Raw genomic sequence first — 27,390 nt, forward strand, 5'->3', positions numbered from 1 at the left:
CCGTCGCCGCCGCCGCGGGCGGGCCCGTCCCCCAGCGTCCCCCCCGAACACCATAGGCGGCTCCGGCTCCAAGATGTCCAACCGGGTGCTCTGCCGGGAGGCCAGCCACGCCGGCAGCTGGTACACGGCCTCAGGTACCGCCGCCGGGCGCGGGGAGCGGGGCGCGGGCGGCGGGCGCTGAATCAGCACTTTGGGGCCGCCGGGGCCGCGGCCGGTACCGGGCGCGGGGAGGGGCCGCGGGCTCCGCCCCCGCCGGCACATGGCGGCCGGGGGGGCGGGGGGGCCGGGCTCGGTTACCGGCGGGGAGCGGGCGGAGCCGGGTAGGGGGAGCCGCGCTGCTCCCCGAGCGCACCCTCTGGCCCCCCGGCCCGACCTCCCTTCTCGGCGGAAAACCGGCGTTCGGTGGTGGCCGCGGCTCGGTCAGCTCCAGCTGGTGCTCTTCCGTGTGCCTGCCCTGCCCGGCAGCCGCAGCCCCGTGTGTGAGGCGGAGCCCAGCCCTTGTGCTGTGCCTCGCACCGAGCGTTGCGGTCCGTCAGTCTCGGAGCACACGGACGGATCTGTGTTCTCATGTGCTCTTATGGGGATTTCTGGATTTTTTTTTTTTTTTCCCCCCTTGAGGAAATACCGCACGTCTAGTGTGTTTCGCAGGGTTCGAAGGCAGGTGAAGAGGTGTGAAAATAAGGAGACTTATTTCGCTTCTTATAGTCCAAGGCAACCTTCTGTCTTTTCTTCTCGAGCGCTTTCTCTGGCAGTAGTGAAAAGTTATTAAGCAATATTGCAGAGTGGGCTCTGTCCGTTTAAACGTGTGGCACTTGCAGGAAAAAAAGAAAGACGCGATGTTGTGGAGGGAGAGCTACCGCTCCCTTCAGCGTCCCAACCCCCCCCCCCCCCCCCCCAAAAAAAAAAAAAAAAGAAGCAAAAACCTCTTAATAATGGCTTGGTAGCTCATATGTTTGGAAATAAGTTTTGTTGGGTTTTGGAGCAGAACTGCAATTGTGGAAAAGATGCACGTCTGTCTTTTCAGAACCGTTCGTAAGGAGATTTGTAAGGGATGTTCTTTTACTGGCCCCAGGAGTAAAGATGATTACAAAACTGCAGGTGAACGAGCTTAGATGAACAAGAGGCTGTCGTAATGAGCAGTTCAGAGAGGCACAATTGAAAAAAAACAGAGAAGCGTGGCATTCAGGATCCTAAACTGACATTTAAGAAGAATTAGGTGTGAGAAGTCATACACTTCTCTTGGCTATATATGAAATAGATGCAGTCTCCCCTCTCCTCCACAAATGGATGAGGCAAAAATTGAAAGGGAAGAAAAGAATTACAGGGAGGAGGGTAACACAGGAAGAGGCGGATTGTGAGATAAATAGCTGGGCTTCAAATGGTGGGTAGGCAGTTTCGAGACAATAGTTCCTTCTGAACTTAATATTCTAAACATAACTGTTGTGTCCATTACAAAACTGGTCTCAAATCTTCGTGTAGTGTCGACAGGTAGCAATTACATTTTTTTCCAATGGTCTAGAAAGGTGTAAGGTGGTACTCTTTACAGAAAACAACAGCAGAAAAAATCTTGTCAAAAGTATGGGTTTAAACACATGCAAGGACACCAAAACATCAAAGTTTTGTCGTAAGACCAGCTTGTTTCTGCTGTTTTTGTTTTCATTTATGCAGTAAACTTATTTGCAATATGGAATGGCTACATGACCTAACACATAAATTTTGAAGTGTGTTTGATATTGGACTTCATACCCAGTTATTGATGGATACTTTCAAATAAGAATTTTAATTAAAAAAAAAATTAATTAAAGGGGCATGGATACTGTGTTGGGCTGTTTTCTTTTCTATAAAAATTCAGTGCTTAATTTTGTTAGACTACACCCTGTTAAGTCTGTGTGGCTGTTTTGGCCAGTATTAGCTGTTGCTCCCATTGCTTTTGGGCAGCCCTCTGGCTGTTGCTTATTGAGGAGATGTGGGATGGTTGCCCGGACACACTGCATGAAAAAAAAAAAAAAAACAACCCAAACACTGAAACAAAACAAACAACCCCCCCCCAAAAAAAACCTAAACAAAAAACCAAACAAAGACACACAAAAAAAATTACACCGAAAACCTGAATCGTATTGTAATAAATTATGACAACTGTACTTATGAGTTAAATTGTAACTCTTACAGCATTTGTGGTGGGGGTAAGTGGTTGATGTTGCATAAGCTGGAGTTTTGGGAAATGTGTTTTTCCTTAAAAAAGAAAAGAGTTTTATGTCTCTTGCTGTAGAACTGTGTTCTGCTGTTTTTATGGGTATGTGAGAGCAGGAATTCTGCCTGTTCAGCAAGACAAGGACTACCCATTATTGTTGGTTGAAAGCTAATGTTGGTGTGCCGTTTGGAGGGTACATCAAATCTCAAGAGGAAACAAATGGGGACCAAGAGGGTATATGTTCATCATAGTCTTAAAAATCTTCCTGTATTTCAGGCTAAACTCATATGTCAGCTGCCATGTCAAAATTGTAACACAGGCTCCTCGATTGTAGTACTTGAAGAAAGTGGATTTTACCATGTGCTTTCAGGCTGCATAGCTTCAAGGATGGAGCTGCGACAGGGATTAGAGTTTGAATTGTGGTAGTTCTTCACTGCATTCCCATGATTCTCTGGAGATTGTCTTTTCAAGTCCTCCTACCTCCTCCTTTCTTCGTGCTTGCTGTCTCGGCCCAGAAGCAATTTGCTGTGTTATATATAAACTGGTTAGCATTTAAGCTTCCTGTTTCCTCAAAACTGCTCCCTTTCTGCAGAGCTGAGTTTGATTGCACAGGGCAAGTGGTTGCCCTGGCTACCCTTATCCTGCTTCACAATTAAGATGACCCCATCTAAAAGGATATTGAGAAACATGATTTTTGAAGGATATTCAAAAAATTATTACATCAATGCATTTTAAAGGGGCTGTGTGAGGATGAGGTTTTTAAGTGGCAGTTTATCCTGATGTGCCTAGTACCTGAGGCATCCTGCATTGGATAGGGGGTTGAAAAGTGAAGCACCAATTGCTATGCTGAAAAAAAAAGGGTCTGTGAGATCTGGCTATAGAAGTCAGCCCTGGGAAAGCAGGACCGAAGCCAGCTGATGGGGGAGAAAAATTATGGATCCAGAATGCAAACCAGCTTTTGTGACCAGAGGATATCCTTGAACTCGATTAGTTGGCTCCTATGCAGTCCAGGAGCGGAAGCAATATCAGAGGTGAAGCCACAACCAAGACCAAGGTACTGCTCTTCATGGAGGGTCAATGTAATGTATGTAAGAGGGTTTAGAAGAAACACCGCTTCTTGTCTTTAGAAACTACTCATTTCTATGGGACAGGAATTGCTTCAGTTGAAATTAGACTCTCGCTCCCCAACTTTCCCCAGCCATGGGATGTGCCCTGCTTAGATTCTGCCTTGGATAACGTAAGCATGCACTACATTCTAATACAAATACACCACCTACTTGTAGGATGCTAATTAACTCTGTAGAGCAGGTGAGACTGGCTGTGCAATTATGCACATCCAGGCATGTTCACGGGTCAGAGTGTTACATCTAAGTAAACAACTTTGTTGTTACTAGATGGAAAGTTGGGTCCCAGGGAGGAAAGCTCACTGCTACCTACTCAAGGGAGCTGAGAAGGGGGCAAGGAGTAGAAGATGGACTTCACAGTGGTGTTACCATTTAACTGCTCATGTGTTCTTCATTCATAGTGTGCTGTTCTAACAAAAAAAAAAAAAAGAAAATTAAAAAGCAAGTTCCTTAAGAAGTTTCTGCAGGTGAGTTCAGGATGAAAAATGTAACCAAAATTATTGTCTTCCGTTCTGCTCTAGAATTCTTGGTGTGGGGAAGTTCATTTTCATTCCACATCAATCCATGAAGCATTTGCCTGACAACAAACTTAACTACGATGTTCGGTCAATTGTTCCTCCTCCTGTTTAGCAGCAGCACTGAATTTGGGAAGCTTTACAGCTGAGCTTCCAAACTGAAATACTGCCATGCCTATTGCTGATAGTAGGCCACTGGTTTAGACAACCTCACTTTTTACTTGTGTCAATATGTCTGCTATTAAAAAAAACTGGAATGGGACGTCATTGCTTTTGTGGACGAGCAGTCTGGTACATGGTGGCCACTGAAAAGACTTGCAAAAATGAGTTAAGAGCATACCAAGTAAATGAAAACATCAGCCTGTTGCACTGCTGTCATGTAGTTGTTGAGAAAACTAAAAAGGAAATCATACTGTTGTGCGGTGAAAAATATTACATGCAGATTTATTTTTGGAAGAAAGTCCCACTCCTGCTACGTTAATTCAACCACCTAGTGTCCAGACCTCTTGAGAAATTGATTTTGACCAGCAGGGGGAAGAGGAAGATTAAGGACAACTTGAAACAAAAATGGCATAATTTTTCATGGCTTTGAATGCTGGATAGGTACATTCCTAGATACAAAAAGAGCAGCTGAAATATGATGGGAATAACATGCTATCCTGAGCATGGACTGTTTGCAGGACAGGGTGTGGATGCTCTATCCTGATTTACTCTTCAGTGTGAGTCGATTGAGTGAGTGCTGGGCAGTTCTTTGGGGAATCAATCCATACGCTCCTGAAATGGAAATAAACATTAGCTATGTGCATCTCTTTTTCCTGTTTAGCATGCCATTACAAGTGAGATGTCACACATTAGAGTGCTTAACTTGGCTCATTGGCTGGCAGCTGACCTGCTTCACCTGGCTCCTGGAGGTGCTAACTGAATACTGTACCGCTCTTTATTAAAGCGTGTGATAAGAGTTTTTGCCTCAACTTTTCCCCAGTCAGTGCCGTTATATGGCACTGATACGGGCAAAACACAAAGGTTTTTGTTGGCTCTTCCGGGTTACAGGAATAAAATCAAATTGAGGGGGTGTGTATGAGTAACAATATTACATGATCTGAAACTTGCCCTGCAAAACAAGTTTGTTGTTGTTTTAGTTATGGCTTGTTTCTTTGTTTTCCCTGACGAAACTGTAGTGGCCAGAGGTGTGCTATGTTAGCCTGTGCCAAGTTGTTTGAACTAGGAGAACCTTAATTTCCATAAGCTTATTAATGCAAATGTGAGTTGGCAGAGTAATTGCGGTGTCGACTTGAAACACCATTGTGCTTTTTGTCTTCAAAGCTTTTTCTTTTTCTTTTTTTTTAAATGGGGAGTCAAGTAAATGGTCAGTAGATGTTTGAAGAGACTTTAAATTTAATGGTATACTTGTGTTCAGGGTTTTCTGATGCCCTGGCTTGTCAGTAAAAGAATCCCAAAGGAGGTAGGCACTGACGTCTCGTTGCTACCATTTGTAAGGATTAAGTTTCCAACTTGTTTGGACAAGAAATGCCAGATCTGTGGAACAACTGGCTGTCATGCAGCTGGGGATATTTAGGCCTTATCTTTTGGGCAGAGGTCTGCATGATGGTGAGTAGATCAGCTGGAAAGTACAATGCTTTGGAGAACGTATGCAGATTGTATGCTATAAATGATTGGTTTAGAAGTTACATTTCCCTCAAGGTTGGCCACTATTTTATCATGTTTGCAGTCTCTTCAACTCCTTTATAATCCCCAGTAAGATCTGCATTAATGCTTTTTTTGCTGCTTTTGTACCAAATACTGATTTTTTTTTTTCTGATGCTGAAACCCACTCTCTGTAATAGCTCTTTGAGGGAGGCAGCTTCAGTGTGCAATAGCAGTGTGATTATGAGATAGTACAGGTGTTTTTATTTGTACCTGAGTCTTGGGGTCCCTGAAAACCATTTGAATGAATAGTGATGTAATCCCCTCATTTGTATGCTTGTTGGCATGAGCTGGAACTTCTCATCAGCGTTAGAGAAAGTGTGTACATCAGTTACAGCTGTTTCTGCTCTGCCATGATGTTGCTGAATGTGTGTAATCCGTTCACCAGGCCTGCTGCCCACGGTTTCTGAGGGCAAACACTGCTGCTGGGTTTGTTGACCCTCAGTGTCTGCATCCTACCTTAACTTAAAACAGAAACCCTTCTCTGTAGTGTTTGGATCTGGATCTCTGCAGCAGCTGAAGTGGTTAGAAGGGAATAACATGTGTGACTGTGTGTGGTTAGGCTATGAATGCAGACAAGGGGTTGAAGATGATGTTCTCTGTCATGGAAAAGTCTTTATGAAAGTGCTTTCCTCTGGTCTGCCAAGAACCCCTGGCTTGTTCCCCAAAATTGGAATAACTCATCACTGCACATTCATAAATGTAATATAAAAGTCATGAATCACCATGTTGTTTGTAGATGGTCACAGACAAATGGATCCAGGAAAACATGGGAAAAGCATATGAGGATCACTGAAATGAGACATAATTTAGTGGTAGACTTGGCAATGTTAGGCTTATGGTTGGACTCTATGATCTTAAAGGTCTTTTCCAACTTGAATGATTCTATGATCTCCGCTGTAGTGAAAGGAGCTTTCTGCAGTAGCAGGATAATTAATGTACTGATCATGAAATCTTAATGTTGTGACATTAACTGAAGCATTACAAATACAGCTGTTAACTTAAGTTCTTGCCTTGCAATCTGTGAACAACTAATCATATTGTCTTACAAATTTATAAAGTATTTGCTTTGCAGTGTTAAATACCAAATGTAATATCTCTCTCCCTTTGGTCATTTATCTTTTCTAGGCATTTTATGGGGAAACTGGATGTGTCATTGCTGACTCTTTCATGAATTAAACATGGAACACAGTATTAATATGCAGACTGTATTATTTAGCATTGTATGCTGAAAAAATGTACTGAAATAATTCAAAATACAATTTCAAGGCTATTATTTCTACCTGAATCACTTAAATACAGTCAAAATCAAAAGACTCCATGGAAAGAATGTAGATTCAACTTTAATATACACTTGGAATTGGAAAAGAGCTTTACATTTGGTGTAGTTCTAGTATCATTAAAATGGGCCTGCAAGTATCACTTAGTGAATACTTTCATAAATTCCATTTACATTTAGCATGTGTTGGAGCCCAAATCTCTTTCTCAGATGTAGGAAACAGAAGGTCATGAATGACCTGCTGCTAAGTTTTTTTTATGAAGCTACGTAGGTGCATGTTGGTTGATATTCTTAATGAGTGATGTTATAGTTTGATCTTTTAATTTCCTATTAACTTTCAGTAAAGGAAATTCAAGAGTTAGTGGAATACTGCAAAACTGGGACATGCAAGTAAGAACTACCACCAAAGCAGATTTTGTTTTCTGTTTCAATGTCTTTGTTGTAGCTTCAGAGTTTTTTTCCCCCATTTAAGCATTACCTGGTGCTTTTATTTCCATCTGACAATGTGTATAAATAGGAATTTATGTAGCATCAATGTAATCTCTATTTGTACATTATTTTTTTTTTCCTGGTCCTAGTTTACCCAGGTAAATTTCTGACTTGCTTATAATCTCATTTCTAATTTTATCAGTGCTGGAAGAGAGTGTATGCTAGCGATAGAGAATGTGCCCGTCAGCATGAGTTGTTGAAAATCACATTCTATTCCTGACAAATTCTAGTCTTTGCATAGCTAAAACATGTTTTTTTTATTCAAGGATTTGGCTTTTGTTAAGAAACAGATTTTTTTTTTTTTTTTGCAAGTGAGGTTTGTGTCCTTGGAAAAATCCTTATACTTTCTGCATTTTTAGCTGAGAAACGAGTTAGTCTGATGTTTCATATTTGATTTTGCCTAACAACTGAATTTTGGATTCCCCTTCAAAATTGTGAGAGAAGAGTTCCCTTGGTTCCAGTTATTAAACTAATTGCAGGCCAGCCCCCAGAGTTTCACCATCACTTTAATTTTTCTAACACTCCACAAGAATAAAGACTTACTTCTAACCACGTATGCTGTAATATTTATTAGAAGCATTTGCGAGGTGTAGACTTTCTCACCAATGGCTAAAGGTAGTTTAAAGATTTTGCTGAGGAATACTCAGCAAAAGGTGTTTGTTCCTGTAGGGTAGGAGACATGTAAAAGCTGTCAAGTAGAACTGTGAAGGCTTGGGGACTGCAGCGTTACTGTCATTGTGCTCCAGCATTACTTGGATTGCTGCAAGTGCTGTACATGTGCAGCCAAGGGAGACCTGAGCAATTTTCCTTGGTGCTGCTCTGAATTTCAGTTCAGGCTTCTCCTGTTCCAGTAAGAAAAGTGTTCACTGAGACTGAGGATTCAGAATAAACACTGAATCTTTCCTACCACTCTTGAAACTGTATGTTTTGTACAAGTAATGGTGGCTGCCAGAAAAGTAGCAAATTCCCATTATATTGTCTTGACACTCGGCATATAAGCACTTCAGCCTCACTGACAAGGTGAGGTTGGCTGTGGAAAGAATGTGCTGGTTTGGCTTAACCCACAAAGCCTGGACCACGTCAGCTGTAAACTGGTGGTGTACGTAACCATGTCACTACTGCGTGTTTGGTGTTATTATTCACTGGGTAACAGTGGCATGCATTTAACGTGGAAGGATTCTTTCTTACTTACTCTAGAGCTTTGTGATGGGATAATGCTGATTATAAACATAGTTTATCCTTTTAGGCAAGATACTTGAATAAATGCTGCTGGTAGCTGTGTCTGTATCTTTGCCTAGTGGAGACTTGGTATGTGCTTGCAATTATTGTAAAATTTGACATAATTTCTGCTGGTTTTCAGAATAAAACAGGATGTGAAATATCCACAGATAGTGTCAGAAATCTTTAGTTACATGCCTATATTTATACCTGCCTTCATAGGATTGAAATGCAGATCTTAATGCTATGTACTTCAGTGAAGCTCATATTTTGCTTTCTGATCTTCCTGTTGTCAATAAAAGGTCTGATGTTACGGTATTAATGCTAAAGTGTATTGATTGTTGCATCCAGAAATTGCATCCGTAAGGTTTTCTGTCCTTCTGCCTGGGTTACTCTTAAGCCCCCTGTTGCTCTCCTGCCATCTTATCTCCAGCTGGGCCTTCTATGTGAGGCTCAAGGAGGTGGGACCTCTTCTACTTCCCACCACCACAGCAAGAGGATACATGGGCAGCAACACCATTCATAGTCCAAGCTGGTCAGCTTAGGAGATGCATCTTTACTACAGTTGTCATGATGATTATGTGCAAAGACTGTTTTTGCAGTTTAACTTGATTTAAATATGACAAAAAACTTGCTTATAGAGTGCTTTGTGAAGAAGCTACTCATCTCCAATTCCATATGGCAGAGCATAGCTACTGTGATAGTGTGGGTTTATTTATATTTTGTATATCCAATTCAAATATTTTGACTTTAGCCTTAAGCATCCTCGTGTTTGAGAAATCTGAAGAAAAACTTCTCTGAGCAATTCAAGAAAAAGTTGATGCTAATTTAGTAACAAGAAAATTACAGTTCTAGAGTATTGCCCTTAAAGTATTTGTAAGCATAGGAATCTGCTACTCCTGACAGTTCACGTGGGTGCTGTTTGATTTCCACCTCCCCTCCTTCAGCTAAAAGGTCAGATGGATATTTGTACTCTTCATTCTTTCTCTGAGAGATCTGATTACGTATTTTGTTAAAATAGAGCGGATAAGTGTAAGTTGAAAGCTTACATTAGGTTGAAGTTAATTATTTAAACAGACACCTTGTAGTTGCATTAAAGGAAAAAATTCTTAGTGTAGATATGTTACTTGGTCCTTAAGTAAATACTGACAGAAGTTTCATCCTGTGAGTCATACAGACCTGTTATTTTACTGCCTCTAAGAAGAAAATGTTGCATTGTTAGAGTGTGTGCCTGTAACAGCAGTCTGAGCAAACCTGGGCATCTTACTCCGCTACTACACTGTAAGATCAGAAGGTTTGGGCAGATTTGACCAATCATGAAACTTTAGGATATTACCAGAGATTCTGACCCTTGTCTTTAAACTGTTTAGCAGGTTACCTGATTTGTCTCAACGAAAGACAAATCGCCTTAACCACCTCCTTAATCAAAAATCCTTGCTAAAGAAGGGATGGAAGAAGGTCAAGCACAGTGCCCTGTTGGGGAAGAGAGTCACCTTTTGCCTGACAAGTTTTGTCCCTTCTGCTGTTGTGCTGCCTGTGGATCCTCTTCTTTGAGGAGGATGGGTCAGGTGGGGCAGAGTAATATTTTGTTTAAGCATGGGTAGTAAGTGTTTAAAGAAAAAAACCCTCAAAACAAAACCAGCTGTGTCCTTCTAAAGAGTTTCATTCAGAAAGAATCTTACCCTTCTACCTACTTCAGGAGATTGAGGAAGTAAAATTTTTTAGGTGATTTGTGTCTTCACTCAAGTATATAACATAACAGTGGTAATATTGTAAAAGAGTACTGTTTTGTTAGTCTCCTAGTAGCTTAAAAAGAGGATGGAAATAGAGAGGTCTTTTTATTTTTACTTAGCTTTCCAACAGCCTCCATTTTCTAAGATGTCGTTATCCTTATCTCTACAGTATGTCTCTGCTTGCAATTTCCCCAAGCAACAGAAGCAGCAGAACAAAATCGGTGTGTGGTGTTTTTTGGTAATAATTTCATCATTTCACAAAATCACTGTGTTACAGGAGTGAGACATGGCTAATCAGCGTCACTCTTTTGCCTTGTTAGAGCACTAGACAGTAACTAAGGCATTCAAGTTATGATTGAAAGCTTAGGGAAATGGTGTTGGACTCTTCACAACTACAGAAGTTGTTCTTTTTCAGGAAGCACATGGATTTAAGTTTTGTATAAAAACCAGTGGCTTTTACACCCTCACCCTTCATACATGGGTTTTCTAGGGAAAGCTTTTTGCCTGTGCCTGGTCATTGACTGATTGGATTCTGCAAAAGTTGACATCTTTGCTCTGGCGCTTTGTAGTTCTTGTCAGCCTTTTGGAGAGGTGTCGGCTTGAGATTGGGACTGTTCGGAACATATCTGTGAAACAGTTTTGGATACTTAATTTGTTTTTGACTTTAACTGGCAGCTGATAGTTCCCCTGCATGGGGAAGATAGAAAAATCTACAATGAGCGTGGAAGAAGAAGTGTCTTACTGTACCAAACTTTATAGATAAGCTCTGCTGACATGTAGTTCTGTCAAAAGCATAGTGTCTGCTGAAAAAAGCACATCTATTTTCTCTTTGTTAATGGTGTGTTGCTTCTAACAATGGCAGCTGAATGAGTTTTATTTGAAAGCTTGTTTCGCATTCTTTAGTGTAACGAATGTTGCACTGTGTTTGCAAGGCTTGCCTCTTCAGGACAAGCTTTACATCAGAAAGTTTTCTTGTGATGGGAAGTAATCAAAATGTAGTTTGTTTGTTTGTTTTGTTGTATTTCTAGAAGGCATTTTTATCAACTGTCATGATTGAATTGAGAATATTTGACACTTCTTGAGGTATTTTAAATTTAGTTTTAAAAAAATTTAAATACTGAATTGACCAGTTATCGAAGTTCATGTTGCCAAAGTGTTCATGTACTTGTAGTATATATTGATTGATCAGAAGCTGTTAAGGCACTAATATAAGCATGGTGTCTTCTCACTTTTAGCTTTTTCCTGTGTATTTTTCAGATTTTCCAGGTTACCATGTGGTTTGTATTCTGCTCTTACACTTGCTTCGTAATAGTAAAGGATTTATTACCGTAGCCATTGACTGTCTCGTCAAAATGTAAGGCCTTTGTATTCTATCTTCCCATACTGGGCTCTCTTGGTGCAGATCATCTTAAATTTTTACTTCTGAATTCTGCAAATACAGTTATCAGAGTAATCAATCATCTGTTACCACCTCTCTTGAAATCAGCAGCCATCCTTTCTTAGTGGTGAAATGGTGTGTTCATTAGTCCCCACAGAGCAAGAAACAGTAAGTGCGTGTTTGGATGTGCAGTAAATGAACTTCCTAGGACAGGAGATTGAAACTTTACTACCGTAACCTCCAACATTGCAGGATTGGGGTTTTTTTTTGTTGTTGCATTGGGACTTTTTGGGTGCTGTTTTTTCTGTCTAGTTTTACATTTAAACGTGCCTTTAATGTTTAAAGTGACTTTTAAATCTGCTGGACTTTTAAGCTTTATTTGTTAATTCTTGAGATACATCAGATTTTTCTGTGGCTTCAGTATTTCCTTGTCTCTTCACAGGACCCCAGCTGAATGCACAACTAGAAGGGTGGCTTTCTCAAGTACAGTCCACAAAAAGACCTGCAAGAGCCATTATTGCACCGTAAGTGTGAAATCTGTTTTTAGAATATATGTTAACACTTGATTGGTTAAATGCTTTTTTAAAATTGGTATGTTTTGAGTGATTTTGAAAACTGGTAAAACATAGCATTTAGCTGAAAGGAATGTTGTGAATAATGTGAATAAGCATTTTGAATATGCCATAGAATGGAAGAAATATGTGCACATTTTGGTGTATGATTAATTTCCTTTTGCTGATGGACTGCAGACACTATTCATAAGATGAGTAAGTGGTGTATTGATGGAGTGCTATTAAAAGGTGATGGCCCTTTCAATGCTCTTTTATTGTAGGACAGCTACATCTACTAGGAAAAAAACCAAACCCACAACAAAATAAGCAAAACTTTTCCACCCCTCTTGCCCCCAAATTAAAACTTAGCAAAGCTTAAAACAAAAAGTAATGAAACATTCAGCTATCCAAAATGATTTGTTTGTTATTTTAGTTTGGTTTTGTTTGGTTGTTTTTTTTTTTCCTACAGCTGAAATAGGGACAGGCTGAACTACTTAGAGAGAATTCAATTTCCTGAAGATAGTTGAGACATGTAATGAGAAAAGTATGTTGGTCATTCCAATTAATTATGAGTTGGAAGGAAACACTAGAGAAAGCACCTTAAATATGATGCTTTTCCTGTGGTAACATAGCATTGACATAATGTTTGAAGTATTCCATAATAGTATTGAATTTCCAGAAGAAATTGTCCCACATCTGCCTTAGTCTTTCTTGCAGGAATGTCAGGAAAGAGACTTTTCAGCTGCAGATTATGTAAACTGGGATGTCTTTCCAGAATTGCTAGATCCTGTCATCTTGCCGCAATTTTTCCATTAGCCATACCCCTTTTTTTTTTTTCTTTTTTTTTTTTTTTTTTGCCCCACCAGTAAATTGGGATATGTCTGATAATATTTCTGTGGAAGACTGAAGAAACTTGTAGCAGATGGAACCTTGCAGCAGGCTCTTTTGACATTGTCAAGTAACATACCTTGCCACTTCTGAGCTCTTTAGAGTGAGTGGAGTAGGTCATATTGAAGTAAAATCCCAGGGTAATTTTGAGGATAACACTTGCTTCATGTATCACTCTGTGGATGAGTACAGATTTTATACGTATGTATGGGCATACATACGTATAAAATCCTCCAGTGCTATGAAAAGAGAACTTGTATCTTCAAATATCTTGTATGTCCCAGAACTTGCATTATGTATCATTCTCAGTATCATTGTGTCAAAAGACTTTTGGGAAAGCTGTAGTTGTGTTGTTGCACATACTCGACTCAAAATAAGCAGTAACTATTCACCTGGGGTTGCAGGTGCTCCAGATGAGCTCGAGGGGGTGATGTGGCATGGGCATGCTGCTGAGTGACTGTGAGCTGTTTTGCACCACTTGACCTTGAATTTGGGAATTAATGTTCTCTGGAATTAATGCTTTTAGCAGTGTAAAGTGAATTTTCACTGGTTTCCAACAGTTTTGAAGGGAATGGGTCTTAAAGATTTGAATGTGATATTTAAAACAAGTAGTCAGAATAATTAAAAATTATTTTGGAGAGCAAACAGAAACAGAGGTCAAGAAAGGCCCCAGGCAACAGTGATGAGAAATGATGAATCACGTATCATGTTTGCTGTAAAAACTAGCATGCTGCAATCCACTCCTGTCTGTGTGCCCATTCATTCTCTTGCTCAGGTGTTCTTCTTTTATGACAGAGCATTTTTACTGTCTGGTTTATCTGCTGTAACATATAGTTCTCTCCTTGCCAAACTCCGACACTGTTATAGTATTCAGTTACTGCCATGTGTTTGGAAGAACCTTCCCCAGCAGTTTGCTATTCCCTTGTCCCCTGGCTGCACACTTAGTGTTATGGTGAGCTTCTGATAATGTGCAGTTGTGCAGTCTGCACACCAGTGTCTTCTAAGAGTCACGGAAGGGGCTTTGTTTTGGATGTTTGTTTACTGTCAGATGGTCATTGATGGTTCTTTGATGGGTCAGTAAACGGTCACTGATAGTTCTTCAACAAATACATGGCTTGTGTGAACACTGCAGCAGTGCTCTCCTGTTCTTTCTGGAGTTGGCTTTTAGATTATTCTTACTATTTCCAGCTCACTAGGGACAAAAAAAATATTTAAGATATTAATATTTAATAGCAATATCAACGTATTTAAGATGTTAAGCAATATTTAACATTTTAACATTTTGAACACCTTGGTTTGCAGCCATGCAGGATACACCTATTGTGGATCTTGTGCAGCCCATGCTTACAAACAAGTGGATCCCAATATCACGTAAGGATGAGTTTTTCTTTACAAAGCATGAGACAAAGCCATTGCAGTTCCCTGAATGTTCTTTTTACATTCTTGCATTCTTTTTACATTCTTACCCATAGTACTCGTGTTTTAATTTTGTATTCTTTTTAGACTTTTATGGATCCCTTCAGTTTTAATGTCATAAATTGGATATTACAGAATAAAAAAATGTAGTATTATAGAAATAGAAATAGAAAAAGTAAAGCAGCATTTTCAGGAATTTGTTGAAATATTGGTAACTATAACAAGGGAGGGCTTAAAGATGTTCTTTTTGCAGGTAATAAGTTTATAAAAGCAGTGGAATGTCAGTAATAAAAGCCTAAGGTGTTTTTTTAGGGGGTTTTCTGGAGTTATAGGTTTGATTTGGGTTTTTTTGGTTGTCATTGGGAGGGTTTGGTTGTTTTTTAAGTCTATTAAAATATTTGACCATGATTCTGCACTGGTTTTTCAGTGCAGGATCATGGGCTGAATACTACCAGGATTCTCTTCTGTTGTGGAGAAAGTGATCAGTGTGTTTATATAATATTTTAAGTCAGCGATGGTTATTCATTCCAATAATTTTAGATGGACTTTTGTTTCTAACAAGTTTAAAATAAGAAAAATTAAAAAAACCTCCAGCATGCTACTGTAGTCTGTGCCTGCCTCTGAAAAGATGATTCCAGTTATTTTTGGTTAAAGGAAGATAATTCTTTTTATGTTCTGCTTACTGCAACTTTTTTTTTAAGTGGCAAATATTTAATGCATCTCCACTATTTACTCAAAGTATGTATTTTGCAATGCTAAATAAAAACTGGCTAAGTTTATCAGCTTTTCATGAGATAACATGTTGTAATAGTCTCCAAAGCCAATGGGTTTAATTCTTTCTAAACTATTTGAAAATAATTTTTTGGTGGGACATAAGTTTTAGAGAAACCCAGTTCCTCTAAGATTTCCTGAACAAGTTGCATTCCCCAATTTCAGTGGCATGGAGTCAGTTGAACTTTATGGATCATTTGCTGTTTTACCACATGGGGTGTTTAGAATTCATCTTTGAGCTGAATTATGGCATGTTTGGATATTTTGTTTTTATTAGCGTTGCAGAAAGTTATAGTATTTTAGTATACCTTGCTAATAGCACTCTGTGTGTAAAGGGATAAAACAACCTCATAACTTTACATGTCTCCCACCCCTTTATTCAGTGCCAGAAAAAAAATTATACGATCCTGAATCAGAAAAGCTGAATTTCCTATATTTTTTTGTTTCTTTTTTTCTTGTAAGTCCTGTGGCAGGAGACCCTAAGCATCTAATCAAGAGCCAGGAACTGAGGACTTGATGAAATAACATCATGATGACGTGTGAAAGGTTGCAGTATCAGCTAAAGCTATGAATGTGCAGGTCCAAGTCCCTGTTGTTAATGCAACAGATAGATAAAAACGGCATTTGAGAATTACTTTAATTTGGTGTAATCTGAAGTAAGGCTAATCAACTAAATAAGTGAAAAGCTCTGAATAGATGATAAATCCATTACTGTTGTTTGAGGTCACGTTCCTATAGTTGTTGAAGGTGGTGTGTAGTGGTGTGTAGCTGAAGGTTCTGTTGATCCAAGGAGAGAACTCAAAAATCTGTTCTGAGGGGCTGTACCACATCATTCAGCCTCCAAATGAGTAGAGTTAGACAGATTTCTAGCTGTTGACTGCCCTCTGATATATAACCTGTTTAAGAGATTTAAGGCTGCAGGAAGCATTGTTGAACTGATCTCTTGATAATTTCTAAGATACCGAGCAAGGTTGAGCCATGGATTGATCTGTGGTCTTACAGATAGCAGAGTAAAACAGTTGTAGCCGTGAGAAGGTATTGCTTTGTGTATTTTTAATAGACTTGCTGCTCTAAGCCAGGTCTCTCTACAATTGTTTTTATCTAAACTGTGGGCTTTTGTGTTAATTGTTGTAGCCGAAAAATTTTCATTCTTGGGCCTTCCCATCACGTGCCCCTCTCCCGTTGTGCACTATCCAGTGTGGACATTTACAGGACACCTCTGTATGATCTCCGAATTGACCAAAAGAGTAAGTGCTTGATGAAGCTTACACCTTGAAGACTGCTGAGGCTTGAACATTAACTGTGGTACTCCAGCGCTGAGGACTTTCTTGTTGCTGGGCATTTCTGGCTTTAAGTGGCACACAAGTGCAAATCAGGTTTTACTGCGACCAGAGCTAACTTCTGAAAGATCCTGGCTGCTGCAGGCATTGTCATATTATAACCATAATGTCTCTCTTGCTCTTGACAAGTAAAGAATTCTCAGTTTTTGCTTCTCTTTTCCATTTTGAGTGTGTGCCTCTTGACAAGTGATCTTTAAAAGGGTTTTAAAAATTAAAAAATTTTACCATCAAAGAATAGCTCACTAAACACCTTTCCCATTATTCTGTGAAGTGTTCTGGCTGGAAAAAGGTACTTCAGTTGGTTTGAGTTTGATTTCTGATTGAGGAATAACAGAGGAACATGCATTATTGCATGTGACTTTTTGCCTTGCAAAGTACCTGCAGAACTTAAAAATCATTAATCTATGAAATACCAGTCTTCGGAAATAAGCTTAAAGGTGCAATGGAGATAAATTTGATATTTTGACTTTTATGCATTTCAAGGTATACCTAAATAATACAGTATCTTTTTCAGAAGGGCTAATTAGCACAGATGTATTGTTTCATCGTAACTGTGATTAATTCAGGCTTTCTACATAGTGCCTGCAGAAATTTCCTTAGGTAAGAAATGTTTAAGGTTTTGTAGAACTCCTTTATGAAAGGAGTAAAGAAGGAGGCACAGCACTATATCAAATTTTTCATGCAGTGGAGAATTTTCAAAATGAAGGAATGACTCTGAATACTCTTAAGTACACTTGAGAGTAGAAAACATAACTTGCAGATGTGGATTACTTAATCAGTCTTGGCTGTCTCTAGATTTCATTATTCAGTCAATAATAAATTGTGTTAAATAGTAACACATCCAGCAGTGGCTTCACTGATCAATTTTTTTTTTTTTTTTATAATATATGATGGTGCAGTTTATGAAAATAAGAATTCAATGACTGGGCAAATTCACATATCTTTTCAAACATGTTTTGTTTGTATTACTTAGATTTTCAGTTATGATACAGATTTTTTTCTCAACATACTAACAAGTTCGCTGATTTAACATACTTATTTTGTAAACTAAATCAATTACATTTGTATCTTAATGACTTGAATATCATTTTAATCCTGAATTTATTCAGAAACAAGTGGTTTATGATGACAGCCCTTGGAGGCAAGTAATTTGTTCTAGTGGGCGTATTCTTATAAAGATGCACTGTAGCTTGCTTTTTGCACTTGTAGCGGTTTTCAAAAACATGAAGTAGTAAAAATTAATCTTTAATTCATTTCAGTTTATGGAGAATTGTGGAAGACTGGAATGTTTGAACGCATGTCCCTACAGACAGATGAAGATGAACACAGTATTGAAATGCATTTGCCTTATACTGCTAAAGCCATGGAAAGGTACTCGGGCTATTTACTTCTACAGGAATGAGCATTATGTGCATTAAATGTTTGAACGACATATTAAGTGCAGTAGGAAGTAATAATGAATTTCATGGCATAGAATACCTTATATGGTATATAATGCTCACATTCCGCCAAACCCCAGTAAAAATTTTGGTAAGGAGAGGGTCAGAGACTAGGATAAGTTGCTATAATAGAAACTGTGAGCAGAACAAACGTCTGAATGATGAAATTATAACACTTCTTGTAGGCAGGTTTACGTTGACTTAAAACAGGTTCATGAGTGCATGTCTATATTAACTCTTTCTCGATGGCCAATTTTGTTCCCCCCTCCAGGTTTGCAAGGCATCTTTGAAAGAAATTCAAATACTAATAGGTGTTTTCTGTGGGATTTTAAGTTTGTTTGGAGCTTTAATACCAGTTTTGAAATCAGGGTTCTGTTTACACCTGTTGTTTCAGACCTGTACTTGAAATAGAAATTGTCATCATTAGGGAAAAACTGTCAATTTGTGTTGGGGGTTGTTCCCACACATACATGCCCCATCTTTTTTTTTTTATTATTATTATTTTTTAATTGTTTATTCCATTGTATTTTGAAAGTTCCCCGGAGTATCAGTATACACCTGGGTACTACACTGAGCATTTTCATAGACGTTTCATATACTTTGGAGAATTACCCAACATGCAGCATCTATACAGGTTGAATCTAAATCTTATTTCATTGTTAATTTCACAGTGTCTTTTCTTTTTGTTTGCCTGATGTTTTCACTTTGCAGCAAAGTTAGATACTGCGTTTGGGGGTGTGTGTTGTCTTCTGGATTTTAAGTACTTTGAGGTTCTAAAACAACATCCTAGTATGACCTTACCAAATTACTGTCTTCAGATCAATAGTGACCTTTTAAAACATTCTGCAGTTTCAGTTAGCAAGGCCTGAAAAATATTCAGATGTTACTTGAACTACAACCTTTTTTCTTTTGCTTATAAGCCATAAGGATGAGTTTACTATTATTCCTGTGTTGGTCGGAGCACTGAGTGAGTCAAAAGAGCAGGAATTTGGAAAACTCTTCAGTAAATACCTAGCTGATCCTAGTAACCTCTTTGTGGTTTCTTCTGACTTTTGCCATTGGGGTAAGTTTCATATCTCTTCATAATAACGGTATGTTGAATATTTTGTAGTTATTTTCATATAATGTATTTTTTAAACATTGAACATTTTAACTTCTTGTACGTGTATTTTTGAAACTTAAATGCCTTCATAAATTTAGTAAAAGGATTTTTTGAAATCTGGAATGATAGGTGAAAAAAATGGATGTGATAATGTGTTTTCAGTATAGTAGAGGAAATAAATGGTGAAGGTGTGTGAGTTTATATGCATCTCCTTAGTGTTGCAATGTAGTAATTGAAGTTGCTGCTCTTTTTACCCTTCTTTTAAGCACCTCAAACAACTTGCAAAACTAAGTAGCTAAAAATTCACTGGACATGACCACATTCCTCTGACAGAAATAAGTTTTGTATGTTTTACTGCTGGGTAAGATAGCAGATGGAGTACTTATGCCAATTCATCAGTTCATCTTGGTGGTAGAGCTAAAAAGACTCCAGAAGCCTTGACTTCTGTCCTGCCTTAACACTCTATTTTTCTTTTAAGTGTGATAGTAGCTGGAAGGGACTGCTTTAGAAAGATATAACACAACAGACCTTCTTTCTTTTTTTCATTGTCATCTTTGGTCAACTTACATAATTAAGTGCATATTTTACTCATCTTTGAATTGTGGAGTAGGTGGAAGTATATATCAGAATGATCTGGGTTCTGTTGTGGCTAATGAACCATCTAGAACTGTTCATTGAATTATCATGAATTTTTTCTTTTAACCTTCATTTACTGTGGGTATTGTTGTGCAAGCAGAACTAGCCTGACTCCGTGGTTGACTTTGCCAAGAAGGACAGAGAAACGAAATGTTGCTTTACTTTTTAATTTATAGAATTGGATTCCAAGGCATTAACAGGCAGTTAATAAGTGATACTGGAGTGTCAATTCTACGTAGTAGGTTTCTCTTTAGGAATATAGCCCATCCTGTATTTTTTTTCATTTCTGGGCTGCTACTTGATGATAGCCCTGGAATTTTCTCAGTGAAGCTAAAACGTATAAAATAAATGAAGATTACTAGTTTACAAATATTATACTTTCAGATATTTAGTAAGTACTAGGGAGTGTTTTAGCTACAATTTTTCCCTTTTTTATTTTATACATGATTTTTGTTTCAAGGTCAGAGGTTCCGTTACAGTTACTATGATGAATCCCAAGGAGAAATTTATAGATCCATTGAGCACCTAGATAAAATGGTAAGTTTTCAGATTTGGTGGAACTAACTAACAAATTTCTCCTGTACGTTACATTTCTTTGAACAGTTTAGAAATTTCTCTAACAAAATATTATAGATTAGCTGTTTTACTGAATGTATCATTTTCCTTTGTTTAGCACCATAAGAACTTAGCTGTTGTTTTTAGTTAGTATCCTCCATTTTACTGAGTGCACACGATTATATTGCGGGTATAATCTAGTAAGAGTAATTTATGAGAATAAATGCATGTTCATTTACCTAAAATGCCCTAGTGTCACATAATTCCTGTCCACATACCCTCTTATGTTTTTGAGAGTCAGTAAGAATCATGCATGGAGTATTGTGACAGTTCAGGTTTGATAGCTGCGATACCTGTGTACAGAAACAGCATTGTTGATTGTGGTAATGGTTTCAGCAACATCCATTTTGAGGAGGAAAGGCTCTAGGGGATTGCGCTGGTCAGGAAAATGAGTCACCACCATCCTTGGTAGTAGTGTTCCCCTTGCCCCTTACTCTGTAGTATGTGGTGGGAAAGAGAAGTAGACCGTAATTCGTTCTGGGTTTGGTGAAAGGCTGAAAGGAATACTAAATACAAGCCTGGAATAAAAGTAATTCTTTTGGAAATACATAACCTTAAAATTTGTTTTACAACTGTCTGCATCATATAAGTAACTTCTGTAGAACCCGTTAGAAGAGAGAACTGTTGTTGTTCATGGCATATTAATTTTTTCCTTGTCTTGAAGGAATAAATCCTATCTGCTGGAGGGATCTCTAAGTTTTTTACTCTGTGTATCCATATTAGCCTCTTTGTTTTTCCACTACTCATCATTGGAATAGGAACAGTAAATAACTTTTCTTCATTTGGTTTATCCCATTTTTAATAATTCTTGTAGTTAGTTGAGAGGTTTCTCTATCAATACCGGTGTTTTTCTACAGAATCCCAGATTTTGCAGCTCTGAATGTTTTTGCAGGAGAGCAGGTTATGGTGCATTAGCAAACATTAGTTTCCCTTTGTTAATTTCTGTGGTGAAAGCTTCAAGAAAGACTGGACTTTGGTATTTAATTACTTTTAGGAAAGGCATTGCTGTACCAGCTCTTTCTTTTGGTAGTTATTCAGCCAAAAGGAAATTACGTTTTTTTGTGACATGGAAAATCGTGTCTACTGTTTGGAAAAGTATTTTCATAGTTATTAATCTTAAGTTTAACTGGAAAACTAAACATACTGTATAAGAGTATACTGTGGTTATTTATTACCTGTTTATGCCATGCCATGTGTGAGCACATAAGTCTGTATTCAGAAGTACAACTCTTTGTACACTCTGTACAAAGTAGGTTTTGCTTTCGGTGAATTTCAGTGATGTCTTTAGCAATATTGTGGGTACACTTGGCTATCCACAGTACCATGAAAGTCTGTCTCCCTGTCACATTTCTCCAGCTTTTGGAAGGAATTCATTCCGTTTTGTTAATGCTGCATTTGGCTACTTCTTCTTTTCCATAGATAAGTGTTGGATTTTTTTATGTCATTTGGCGTACTAAAGAAACTTGTACTGTTGTAACCTACCTCTCTCTCTTAGAGAAAAATTGAGACAAAACTGTACTAAAACTGGCTTAATTTTATTGGACCTAACTAGGAAAGCAGTCGACTGAGCGCTTTGTAAGAAGGAAGGCATTCTGGGTTAAGATGAAATCAGTTTGCCTTGGAAATGCCCTTGTGGGAGGATAGTGGTCTCTTCCTTATTTGGACCCAGCCTTGTATATAGATGAATTATGATTTTCCCACCTAGTGCATAAAAACTGCTGAACACTTTAGGTATTGAAGTTTTACTAAGCTGGTAACTATGGTGAGAAATTTTATTTGCTGTGATTCTAAGTTAGAGCCATTAGACTCCAGCATGAAAAAATACATAGTAAATATTACTAGGCAGACATCTGTTTCTCCATGGTAATTGTTGATATGACCACTGTCACCACAATGCACTTTGTGAAGTGACAGTAAAAGAAGTAAATAAGCCTCATGGTTAATGGGTGTACCTCTTAGGGAAGAATCCTCAACTGAAGATTTATTATTGGTCAGCTCATATACAATAGTTTGTACTGCATAACCTGCTAACTACCATCTTTTCAAATAAAAGTGGGGGGAGTATTTTGTAAGATGTTGTTGAAGAGTAATTATTCTTGATAATGACCAGCCAGAAAATGCAGATGGCTCACTTTAATCTTCACTGCCAGATTGCTCATTTTATATGAGCATATAATTTATATGGGAAATGTTACGCTTCACGTGAGTCAATGGAAGGATTCTGTTACCTTGAATGCTGATGGGGGGAAATAATGCAGTCACTGAGGAGAGCTGTGCAGGAGCAACCAGCAGTGGTTGTGCAGGAGCCATGCTCAGCACTGGTGGCTTCTCAGGTAGCTCTAATGTACTGCTGAACTCTGGTGGCTTCTGCAGCGCTACTGCAGTGTGCCAGGATCTTCCACAGTGCTCCAACCTGGGAAAGCTTCTTAACCTGGGTGTAATGGAAGACAGTGACTCTCTGCCTGGGTCCCGGATCCTTGTGCTGTGCCCAGCCAGTAATTTTCCTGTTGGTTGTTTGTCTTCTAGTCCAAGTGACTCACACATGCAAAGATAGTTGGACTGGATAGTACTAAGACCAAGTTTGTTTCTACCTCCGTTAGAGGGCTACTAGTTTATATTTTTAAGTCTGAAAAAGCAGCTGAAGTGACTGATAACGAGCTTTAATTTAACCAGCCAAAGGGTTAGTGGAGTATAGTGTGAAATAAACCTACAGGTTGGTGGAGATTGGTTTGCGTGTTTGGGGGTTTTTTTGTAATTTTTGTAAGCTTGTAGATTCTTGATCCTATTAAGGGATGATATTTTAAAATGTAACTGGTTTTAATCATATCAAGTGCACTGTGCTACGATATTGTAGATTCCATTAACAGTGTCTGAGTAACTGAGGTATGGAATTTCTATGTGATGCCATAACAACCATGTGGTAAACTGCAGAACTGTATTAGCGTTTTTATCATGTGGGTTTTGTCATGTGTTTTAACTGTTCTAAACCATGCCTGGCTGAGTTGTTTCAAATACTGAAAATTAATAGCTTCATAATTCTACTTTTTAGAAAAATAAAACGCAACCTGACAAAAATGTTTCCTTTCTTCCTCAACACCATTTTAGACTGAGAAATGAGCTTGGTAGTCTTTGCTTCTCTGCCACAACAATTTTTAAATCCAAAAGATTGAAAAGTTCAGTACAACTGAATGCTTATAGGATATTTGTTAATACCCATTTCCTATGCATTTTCTCCAGTCTGTGATGTATGGAACTCCGTTAGCATTTTCTGGGATGAACTGCTTAGCTCTAAATGTTTTGCAGTGCTGAACTTTGCATTGAAATAGGCTTACTAGGCATTCTCATAAATCCATGTCCATTCATTTGAGACAAACGCTCAAATGCCTTTGCCCAGTATGTTCCAGTGACTTGCAGCTATGAAACAAGTCTCTCAATTGAGCAGCCATTTTCATTTTTTTAAAAGGTTGTGAAAGGATTTACAAACAGATAAAATTTATTCTCATGAACTGTTCAGTATCTGAACAGTTTATGCATGTTTAGTTTCACTTGAGTATGTAGTCAGGTTTGGTTCTGCTTTCTTTAGCAGAACATATGTATTGACATGTACAATTTACAAGTAAATGGGTAGTCCAAAGACATGCTTTGTAAATTCTAGAAATGTAATGATATCTATGTCATCACTGCTAGTTAGCCAATACCTACCGTTAGTTTTTTGGCACTCACTTAGGTTTTGTAGATCTGGAGTGATTAACAGCTGTAATTACCAGCCAGGGGTCCAAACACCCTCTCCATGACCCTGGAAGAACTGAGCTCTTGCCAGCAATTGATCAGCATAATTTGGTTTTATTTTTCCATAAAATTTATTTCTCTATGAATTCATCTTACGTCTGTTTTTATTTAAAAGTACACAAAGATGGTGGTTATGGTTGCTGTTTTGTAATTCTCCCTGACTCTCCTGGGAATCTCCAGCTCCTCTGTTGTAAGCTGTGATCCAGTCTGAGTAATTAGTGTATCTGCCAGATCAGCCAACGCCCTTGCAGAGTGTTTAGAAGGTTTTGCTCTTGAGGTGGAGACTTCAGACTGACTGCTTTCTCCATTGTAGTTTCTTCTTTTATCACCCACATTTTCCCAAAAGTAGGGTCAGGGGCTGGGGCAATTGCAGAAATCTTAGGAGAAATTATCTCTCTTTCTGATATCAACCTCCCATTGTTCCCATGCAAAGTGTGTATTTTTTCCTATGTGCTGATATTCTTAGTATGACTCCATGGGATCATGGGTCTCCCTGTGGATGGAGAAAAGGATGTATATATGTGACTGTCTCATGTAAAGTGGAAGCATCATCTCCTGGCTCTTACGTTTTTGTGGTGCAACAACTTCATAGTGCTTTAGAGATGTTTTGGGTCTGTTTTATGTTCTGAGCAGATGGCCAGCCCATGCCCAGAACAATTGCCTTGCATGCCTGATACGTCTAGGATACATTACACCTGCTCTGTGTGAATTGCATGTGTGTCTTTTGATAGTTTATCCAGGGTTTTTGGACCCACAGGAGTCCCAGGAAGTGGTTGGCCCTGAGCTCTGTTACCAGGGAGAGGAGATGGAGACATGACTTCTTCCTGCTTTGCCTTTTTAGTAAACTTGTCTGGTTGTAGCTGTACCAAATCCTATGGAAGTAGGATACTCTTGGAGAGTGGGGATCAGCTAGTCTGCAGAAGGAGCTCTTTTAGCGTGAGCTTCACTGGTATCTGCAAAGATAGCTTCACAGAGCTGTGGATCATGGACAGCTTTGGAAGAGCTCCTGCACTCTTATTTTGGCAAGGGATGGAAACAACATGACTACAAGCTAGAGCTCACATGCTGAGGTTTCCTTGATATCCTCGGTACAAAGTAAAGGGTTTTTCCTCCTGAACTGTTCTGTTGAAATAAATATGTGATAAATAAGCATCCTGCTTATGAATGTCTTATGTAATTATTGCTAACAATTCTTTTTCAGGGTATGAGCATTATAGAGCAGCTAGATCCTGTATCTTTTAGCAATTACTTGAAGAAATACCATAATACAATATGTGGAAGACATCCTATTGGAGTGTTATTAAACGTAAGTAACTTTTGATTTGCTGAAGAATGTAACTTCTAGAAAAATGCTTACATCTGTTTTAAACACAGTACTGCTGCAGTATTCCTTAGTTCTAAAATGACAAGCCTTGAATTAATTTATTTTTCCAAGCGTTCTCAATTAGGTCTCCAATTTCCGTGTCTTGCATATAGACAGATGTAAGCTCTTAAAAGGGCTGAGAGTTTTCAGTTCCCTAAGGGAGATGAGGTACCACATTCCTTTTGAATTTAAATAATATGCAATCATTCTCTTTCTCTTGACCTTAAAAAAATGAACAAATAAATCCATCTCCCTGAAACAGTACTTACTTACTCTTCAAACTGGTACTTACAAACACCTGTATATTTTTTCTGTATTGCTATTAGCTAGCTATTGTGAGTGCCTTGTGATGTCTGGCAGCGTTTTTGACTTTTGCAAATATGGTGAGAGATTGCCTCTGTAAGTATTAGTGCAGTGCACCATTAACTCATAAATTAACAGCAATTAGAATTCAGATTAACTGGTACTTTCTAGTTACCATATTCTGCTTTGGTGATGCAGTGCAGACATAAACCTGGCTTAACTTAGTTTTCTAAATTTGGTCCACAGCTGCTTTACAGCACTGCTGGAGTGCTGCAGATTTGTCATATTGCTGATTGAATCTCACTTATTTTTACTCTAAATCAAATCTAAAACAGGAAGCATGTTAAGTTTTTTTAAAATTCAAGTCTGTGTGGAGAACATACAGAGGAACCTTTTTAAAGAGGAACCCATAAAAGCTTGTATGAGCAATATCAATATTGGGGATGCAAAATTCAGTACTATGACAACTCTGCAAGTATACCCAACTCTTACCTTCAGATAATGATTAGTTTTGCAGTGAATCAGAGCTAAATTCTGTTTATTTGCTTTTGACAACTGTCACGGTGTAATAAGTTATCCTTGTACGTTACTTTTCATTAATGGAAGAAACACAATCTAAAAAGTGTTAATAGCATTGGGGTTTTCTCTGTTACGTCTCTGTCTCTGTATCAACTCCCCATGGAACTGAAAGCACTGTTTCTAAAGGATCTATTATGAAAGGTTGTTTAGTATTCCTTCAAAGAACTGCATGGATATACATAATGCAGTGGTGGGAGCATCAGTGAACAAAAATGCACAGAAATGGGTTAAGTCCACAAATTAAGGGGAGGTGCTTATATTATGAGCTTATGAGGACCTTCAGGGGAGGTGGAAAGGTCTGAGAACTAGAAAATGTTGTAATTTCACTGATAGCTTTTCTAAATGGCCCCCTTTTTTCTTTTCCCCTTCTCTTTAGGCTATCAACGAGCTCCAGAAGAATGGAATGAATATGAGCTTTTCATTTTTGAATTACGCTCAGTCAAGCCAGTGTCGAAACTGGCAAGACAGCTCAGTGAGTTACGCAGCTGGAGCGCTTATGGTCCACTGAACCACTGAATGCTCAGGGATGGCACCTGCACACACTCTGTATACGGGGTCCCAGCCTAGCCCTTACAAAGATACAGTCCCTGGTCTTTGGGTATACTGAAACCTCAAACTAATAGAACTCTGTTCTTTTCTAGTAGGTGTAGTCCTTCCGTAGTTTCAACTCATTTAAAAATGCTTTCTTGTTTAGGACAATGGAAGGAAGGCTGGTATCAAAACTTTTTGTGCTTTTTTTTGTGCTTTTTTTTTTTTTTTTTTTTTTTTTTTTTTTTTTTTTTTTTTTTTTTTTTTTTTTTTTTTTTTTTTTTTTTTTTTTTTTTTTTTTTTTTTTTTTGGTGGGGGAAGAGATAATGGCTATGAAGGCATGGTGGTAGACTGTCCTTACAAATACAACATGTAAAGCATTTACCATATCCTAAATTTGCACTCTTTGCAGACCTGTGCACATATACTCTGCTTTCAG

General features: G+C 38.5%; 1 protein-coding gene across 2 annotated transcripts; it reads left to right on the forward strand.

Annotated features, from left to right (window-relative positions):
* MEMO1 (mediator of cell motility 1) lies at positions 1-27,183 on the forward strand. Of its 2 annotated transcripts, XM_027899159.1 has the most exons (9): positions 1-134; positions 12,074-12,155; positions 14,373-14,441; positions 16,392-16,504; positions 17,857-17,968; positions 18,957-19,099; positions 20,235-20,311; positions 25,380-25,484; positions 26,800-27,183. In XM_027899159.1, exons 1-9 carry the CDS (start codon positions 74-76, stop codon positions 26,929-26,931), a joined length of 894 nt encoding a protein of 297 aa, XP_027754960.1. In that variant the 5' UTR covers positions 1-73; the 3' UTR covers positions 26,932-27,183. The 2 variants fall into 2 exon arrangements, with proteins under 2 accessions (XP_027754960.1, XP_027754961.1); XM_027899160.1 differs by lacking the exons at positions 1-134; positions 12,074-12,155; positions 18,957-19,099 and having other exon boundaries at positions 14,375-14,441.
* Positions 27,184-27,390: the final 207 nt, after the last annotated feature.

The sequence above is a fragment of the Empidonax traillii genome, unplaced genomic scaffold (genome assembly GCF_003031625.1).
Source record: "Empidonax traillii isolate 1590-97213 ecotype Southwest subspecies unplaced genomic scaffold, ASM303162v1 scaffold648:size464035, whole genome shotgun sequence".
NCBI classification, from domain to species: domain Eukaryota; kingdom Metazoa; phylum Chordata; class Aves; order Passeriformes; family Tyrannidae; genus Empidonax; species Empidonax traillii.

Bases quoted from the DNA above. Each gene is read 5' to 3' on its own strand.
- MEMO1 (XM_027899159.1), top strand. From the start codon at position 74: ATGTCCAACCGGGTGCTCTGCCGGGAGGCCAGCCACGCCGGCAGCTGG. The intron at 17,969-18,956 runs GTACTCGGGCTA...TTTGCTTATAAG, and splicing joins ACTGCTAAAGCCATGGAAAG to CCATAAGGATGAGTTTACTA. The intron at 20,312-25,379 runs GTAAGTTTTCAG...ATTCTTTTTCAG, and splicing joins TTGAGCACCTAGATAAAATG to GGTATGAGCATTATAGAGCA.